The sequence below is a fragment of the Charadrius vociferus genome, unplaced genomic scaffold, assembly GCF_000708025.1.
Source record: "Charadrius vociferus isolate BGI_N301 unplaced genomic scaffold, ASM70802v2 scaffold613, whole genome shotgun sequence".
NCBI classification, from domain to species: domain Eukaryota; kingdom Metazoa; phylum Chordata; class Aves; order Charadriiformes; family Charadriidae; genus Charadrius; species Charadrius vociferus.
The window spans coordinates 205,656-212,793 of record NW_009647757.1 but is presented as its reverse complement, the minus strand read 5'-3'; the positions used below and the strand labels follow the sequence as shown (position 1 = coordinate 212,793).

Sequence of the window (7,138 nt, the reverse complement as noted above, 5' to 3'; positions counted from 1 at the left end):
TATAGTTTGCAGACGTGCGCGCTCTGGTCAGGCAGCAGGAGATCAGGAGGCTTTATTGGGCTTCTCTGCCCCTCTGGAACTTTCTGAATCCTGTCATGTTTCTGTAACACTTTTGGTCATGGGATGAGTTTGTTTGGAGCAAGTCCTTGGAGAGCTGTTTTGGGTGGATCGTTCTGCACAACCCGGGGCTTTTTTGTCTTTACCTTACTGAGCCTGCAGACAAAGGCTTCAGATCTGCCTCCACTCCTCCACTGCCTCCTACTCCCTGTTCTCAAAAACATCAGGTTTGTTTCAGGACAGAGTTTGAATGAACATTTATCTCTTTCCATAATCCTTATATATGACTTGCTCTTTGTATCAGTGCCAGGACCCATAATGTTTTCCTGATAATTTTGAGTCCTCTGGTTTAGGAGAGCATAGAGAGGGCATTTGCTGAGCTGTGCTAAGAATAATTCCAACTGCTCTGCAGTTTGGCTCTGCAACCAGAGCCACGGGGCTCCAAGCCAAGAGTTCGAGTTACTCTGGTACTTGTCATCTTTGAAGCCCTAGAGCTCCATCTGAAGCCAGTCATGACCGTGGAGCTTCTGAACAGACTATATAGCAGCTAGAGCGTAGACCCTTGGAGGCAAGAGAGAGATCTTGGATTTTAATTTTGTCTCGGCAATTGACTGTGTTCTCCGTTTGCACTTAAACGAAGTAGGGGGGAGAATAGTTCTTGCTCCCTTCAGTGACATGTTTTGAAATCTACAGGAAAGGAAGAAGCAGGAAGTACCACAGTTTTTAATGCATCTTGTTTGATGCTTCAGCAGAAACCTCTTTTCTGGGAAACAGAAGAGAAATAGGGTCTGATAAAATTCCTGGACGTGAAAGGAAACGAGTACCTGTGCACAGTTTGGTTTGTGGTGAATGTATTGTAGAGCTGAGTCTTCTCTAGGAAAGTCCTTTCTGTGGGCAGACTTCTGCCCCCGAGGCATCCTTGTAGAATCCACAAGGAAACTACCCAGCCAGCCGCAAGGAATTGGTCTTGGCTTGTGAAACTGAAAGACTGATCCAACTTCACATTGGATATGGCTAACGACGAGCCAAGCCTTGCCCTCTTGCAGGCCGTGCCGTGGGGCGCATCCTCTGGCTCTGAGCAGCTCTGCCCACTGAGGTCTGGGTTGCTTCTTTCTAAGTAGATAATCTCATGTTGTCGATGCCGTTATTTTCCCTCTAGAATTACAAGCGACCGATGGATGGCAGCTACGGCCCGCCCGCTAAGCGACACGAAGGGGAGATGTACAATGTACCGTACAGCACCGGGCAGGGGCAGACGCAGCAGCAGCTGCCTCCAGCACAGACCCAGCAACCGAGCCAGCAGCAAACTGCACAGCCGTCTCCACAGCAGGACCTGTATAACCAGTATGGGAGTACATACCCTGCTGCTGACCGCCGATCTGCCGGAGGGCCACAGAACCAGTTCCCATTCCAATTTGGCAGAGACAGGGTCTCGGCTCCCCCAGGCTCCAATGCTCAGCAAAACATGCCTCCTCAGATGATGGGTGGTCCCATACAGTCTACTCCAGAGGGCCCACAGCAAGGCGCCATGTGGCAAGGGCGCAACGAAATAGGGTACAGCTATCCGAACCGGCAGAGCACTGGCTCTGCACCCCAGGGGCCTGCTTATCACGGAGTGACTCGAACAGACGAAATTCTGCATTCAGACCAGAGGGTCAACCATGAGGGACCATGGCCGTCCCACGGGAACCGGCAACCTGCTTACGGTCCCTCTGCCCCCGTGCCCCCAATGACTAGGCCCCCCCAGTCTAACTACCAGACCCCCCCTAGCATGCAGAACCACATTCCTCAGGTATCCAGCCCAGCACCTCTGCCCAGACCTCTGGAGAATCGCACTTCTCCTAGTAAATCTCCATTCCTGCACTCGGGGATGAAAATGCAGAAGGCAGGACCGCCAGTCCCCGCCTCGCATATAACACCAGCAGCTGTACAGCCTCCCATGATCCGACGAGACATCACCTTCCCTCCGGGATCAGTAGAAGCTACGCAACCTGTGTTGAAGCAGAGGAGACGGCTGACAGCAAAAGATATTGGTAAGAGGAAACGCCTGCTTTTCTGCTTGTGCCTGTCGAGGGGATGGGTGCTGCCGTTGCCCTTCGGTACGGTACTGCCAAGCGGAAGGGCTTTGCTGGCTTTGCAAGAATGATATTTTTGCAGGTTAGTTGTGTTTTCAGACATTGTTTTGGTATTGTCTGTGGAGAGATTGCTGGTACATACAGCGTGTACATCATCTTAAACAGACTCTGCTCTTCATGGGTCCAAAAAGCAGTATCAAGTATCTCCTTTTTGTTTTTAAACTCCAGGAGCTGGAAGTATCGTGTGTTTATGTTACAGGAACTCCTGAAGCCTGGAGAGTGATGATGTCTCTGAAGTCCGGGCTGCTAGCTGAAAGTACGTGGGCCTTAGATACCATAAACATCCTGCTCTATGATGACAACAGCATAATGACCTTCAACCTCAGCCAGGTGGGTGCAGATGCTCTCTGATGCAGGTCTTTGAAGTGCTAATTTTGTAGGGTTTTCTGTCAGCGAGATAGCAACAAGCAGCTCGAGAGAGGAACGGGCAGCTCGTGCCCTTGTAGGGCCAGGCTCCCGGCCGTCCCCGTACCTGTGGAACACGCCAGGTCTGAAGAGAGCATGGGGTCTGGGTCGTTGTGCGCTGGTTACTCCCTGGCCTGTGTAATTGATACGTTTATTGGTGTGCAAGCATGTGTTCTCCCCTCTCTGGTAAGACGTATTGCCTCCGTAACAGAGGAAGGGAATAACAGTGGGGAGGCCATAACGGACTTTGCAGCGAGAGCGCTATGAAAGGCTGGAGGCTGCTTGCGTTTTCAGCTGTTGATGGTGTTTGTTGTCCTCTGGCTCTGTCTTTGCCCCGGGACAGTGCGCAGTGAGGCCGGGATGCCGATCCAGAGGGACCAGCCTTTCTCGGTTAGTTGCCCCGTGCCTCTGTGGCTGTTGTAAAAACTCTACGGGCTGTTTTGCTTAGCGCTGCCCTTCGCCTCCCTGTGTATTAACCAGAGGGGAGATAAAACTAAGCGCAAAGCATGTTTGCACAGGTACGTGTGTGTGGAGGGGGGGCGGCTTGGATACTGACAGTCAGTATCTGGTTTTTGCTTTTGTTCCTTTTCTCAGAGGATGGAAAGCTTCTCTTTTGCGAACGCTTTATGGCCAGCAGGAAAAGAAGCCTTTAATTAACAGCACAGCTCAAATTCTTAGCCCTTTATGCCCTGCTTTCCCAGTTGCTCGTCTTGGCCTAAGTTGTTTTCTGATCGCTCTTCCCTTCCTTCCTTCCCCTCCTGTTTCTCTCCTCCCTCGTAGCTGCCGGGCTTGCTGGAACTCTTGGTGGAGTATTTCCGGCGCTGCCTGATCGAGATTTTTGGAATCCTGAAGGAATACGAGGTGGGAGACCCAGGGCAAAGAACACTATTAGATCCCGAAAGGTTCTGCAAATCTTCGGCTTCCTCTCATGAAGAAGGGGAGGAGGAGGATGAACCACGGAGCCTGAACTGTGAGGAGGAAGAGGAGGATGAGGAAGAGGAGGAGGCTGCATTTTCGAGCAAGGACAAAGCACCCCTAGAGAGCAGCGAGGAAAAACTAGTTAGTAAATTTGACAAGCTTCCAGTCAAGGTCGTGCAGAAAAACGACCCGTTTGTGGTAGATTATTCAGACAAGTTGGGGCGAGTGCAAGAGTTCGAAAGCGGACTGCTGCACTGGCGGATCGGCGGCGGAGATACCACCGAGCACATTCAGACCCACTTTGAGAGCAAGACGGAGCTACCTTTGACTCATAAACGAGCTTCCTGCAACTCTGTCTTGAGGAAACGTTCAGCGGCTGAGAGCAATCCGAGCACTAGGGAAGGAGAGATTCCTCCATCCGACAGCTCCTCGGAGAAGAGGATAACTGCCACCATGGACGACATGCTTTCGGCACGTCCGGGCTCCCTGGCAGGGGAGGAGGAAGAGGTCAAAGCTTTGGAAATGGCGAAGGAAAGCAGCAAGTTTCCCTTTGGCATTAGTCCAGCTCAGAGCCACAGAAATATAAAAATTCTGGAGGACGAACCTCACAGTAAAGACGAGACGCCCCTCTGCACCCTCCTAGACTGGCAGGACTCTCTGGCGAAGCGCTGCATCTGCGTCTCTAACATCATCAGGAGTTTATCGTTTGTGCCGGGCAATGACTTTGAAATGTCTAAACATCCCGGGCTGCTGCTGATTCTAGGGAAACTGATTCTCTTACACCACAAGCATCCGGAACGCAAACAAGCACCCCTGACCTATGAGAAAGAGGAGGAGCAGGACCAAGGGGTGAGCTGCAACAAGGTGGAGTGGTGGTGGGACTGCTTGGAGATGCTGCGTGAAAATACACTGGTCACGTTGGCCAACATTTCTGGCCAGCTGGACCTCTCCCCTTACCCGGAAAGCATCTGTTTGCCTATCCTGGATGGACTCCTCCACTGGGCAGTTTGTCCGTCAGCAGAGGCCCAGGATCCCTTTCCAACACTGGGGCCCAACGCGGTCCTCTCCCCTCAGAGACTGGTTTTGGAAACACTCAGCAAACTCAGCATCCAGGACAACAATGTGGATTTGATTCTTGCAACTCCCCCCTTCAGTCGCTTGGAGAAGCTGTACAGCACCATGGTGCGGTTCCTTAGTGACAGAAAGAACCCGGTGTGTCGAGAGATGGCTGTGGTACTACTGGCCAACTTGGCACAGGGGGACAGCCTGGCAGCAAGAGCGATTGCTGTGCAGAAGGGCAGCATTGGCAACTTGCTGGGCTTCTTGGAGGACAGCCTGGCCGCCACGCAGTTCCAGCAGAGCCAGGCCGGCTTGATGCACATGCAGAACCCACCCTTTGAGTCGACGAGCGTGGACATGATGCGCCGAGCCGCTCGGGCGCTGCTGGCCCTGGCCAAGGTAGACGAGAACCACTCGGAGTTCACGTTGTACGAGTCGCGGCTGTTGGACATCTCCGTGTCGCCTTTGATGAACTCTTTGGTTTCACAAGTTATTTGTGATGTACTGTTTTTAATTGGCCAGTCATGACAGCTGTGGGATCCGAGACCCTGTGTGCGTGTGCGTGAGTGGAGAACTTAGAAACTGACTGTTGCCCTTTATTTATGCAAAACCACCTCAGAATCCACTGTCTGCCCTGCGCTGTCCTGCTTCTCCCTTGGGGAAAGATGTCCCCGTTCCCTCTCCCCTTCCCCTGCCCTTCAAATTTGTCCTGAATCCCTTATTAAAGGAGACAAAGTTCTGTCTACATAGAAGACTTTTTTTTATTTTAACCAAAGTTACTGTCGTTTACAGTGAGTTTGGGGAAAACGACTTGCCGTGTTATCACATTGACAGGCACCACTTTCATAACTGTTTTTAATGGTAAACTCTGAAGGACAAAAGTGACTGCTGAACTCTGTGTGGTTTATCGTTGTACATTCACAATCTTGCAGGAACCAAGAAGTTACCAGTTGTGAACAGACCTTGTCCAAGGGAGGCCTGTGCAGTAGCGTGTAGAACTTCATGTACTGTACACCTTAAACTGTAAACATACTGTAATAATGTCTCACATGGAAAAAAAAAAAGAAAAAAAAACGCTGGATCAGCAGCAAGCTGTAGTTTTTAAAAATGTTTTTAGTTAATGTTGAGGAGAAAAAAAGGCTTTTCCCCCAAAGTATCATGTGTGAACCTACAACACCCTGACCTCTTTCTCTCTTCCTCCTTGATTGTATGAATAACCCTGAGATCACCTCTTAGAACTGGTTTTAACCTTTAGCTGCAGCCTGAATGCTGCCACGTGTGTATATATATATGACGTTGTACATTGCACATACCCTAAGATTCCTTGCAGTTTTGTCCCCCTCTCCCTACCCCTTTATAGTATGACGAGTTAACGAGTTGATGACCTGCAAAAGCGAGACACAATTATTTAATCTCTTGCCAGACATCCCTCCCTGGAGGATGCTGTACAGGTCTCTGTGTATAAAGTCATTGCTGTCTCAGCAGCCAATCAACTTATAGTTTATTTTTTCCTGTTTTTGTTTTCTTTCTAATCGAGGTGTGAAAAAGTTCTAGGTTCAGTTGAAGTTCCTGATGAAGAAACACAATTGAGATTTTTCAGTGATGAATTCTGCATATTTGTATTTCAGACGATGTAGCTAAAAACTTGATGTAAATTCCTCCCTTTTTTCCTTTTTTGGCTTAATGAATATCATTTATTCAGTATGAAATCTTTATACTATATGTTCCACGTGTTAAGAATAAATGTACATTAAATCTTGGTAAGATGTTTGTAAGGGTTTTTTTTATTAGCAGGAAGGAGAGGTGACTTCAGTGCTGTCAGGTTTCAGAGATGTGATGCTGTAGGTCGGCTCCTCCTTGCCACGCAGCACAGAGACCTCAGAGGTCCTGCGCGTTACGGCAGTGTCTGGGGATGCCACAGTCCTGTCTTGCTCTGGAGACCCTCATGCCGTGTGCTCTGGCTTTGCTTTCTCTGTTCGGCTTGTTTCAGTGATGGAGTTTTGGCTTAGTGCTGCTTAGGCTCGAGTAGGAGTGGATGTGCGGTGTTAGGCGAAGCTATGGCAGAGACGCAGTTCACAGGGTGAAAAAGGCGGTTGCTCGGAAGGGAGGCAATTCCCTGTCAGCTCTGTAAAGTGGAAAATTCTCATTCCCCTCGCATATTTCACATTTTCTTGGAACCATGGCGTGGACTCTGACTTCCTTCGGAGGACGGGGTTTTCCAGCGGACAGAGCTGTGATGCCCTTCAGCAAACGGCCAAAGTTCAGGCTCTTCATGTGAAAATCTGCACGTTTTCATGGGTTAGTAAATGGGTATTTTATTTAGCCTGAAGCTTTATCCTCAAATGATAATAGAAGCAGGCTAGCTAGAACTGCACTGAGCTCATTTAGGCAAAAGAGCTAGTTAAAGAAAAAGGAGCAGCTTTTTTAAAGGCAGACGTAGTTTTTGGTGACGAAATTGCCTCATTTTAGTTCTGTCCTAGGAAGCTCTCAGTTCCCAGAGCCCTCCCTTAGCTCTGTTTCTTAAACTTCAGATTCCTGGTAGTAATTGTGCCAAAATCAAACTG

The 7,138-nt window shown here is 49.6% G+C and overlaps 1 protein-coding gene across 1 annotated transcript in view; it reads left to right on the top strand.

Moving 5' to 3' along the window:
- Window positions 1-6,338, top strand: part of ARID1A (AT rich interactive domain 1A (SWI-like)) — a 38,468-nt gene extending 32,130 nt beyond the window's left edge. Inside the window, exons 17-19 of the mRNA XM_009882184.1 lie at window positions 1,217-2,090; window positions 2,392-2,522; window positions 3,378-6,338. Of these exons, the coding sequence (XP_009880486.1) occupies window positions 1,217-2,090; window positions 2,392-2,522; window positions 3,378-5,102 (2,730 nt within the window). The 3' untranslated portion in view covers window positions 5,103-6,338. The remainder of the gene's footprint in view (window positions 1-1,216; window positions 2,091-2,391; window positions 2,523-3,377) is intronic.
- Window positions 6,339-7,138: the final 800 nt, after the last annotated feature.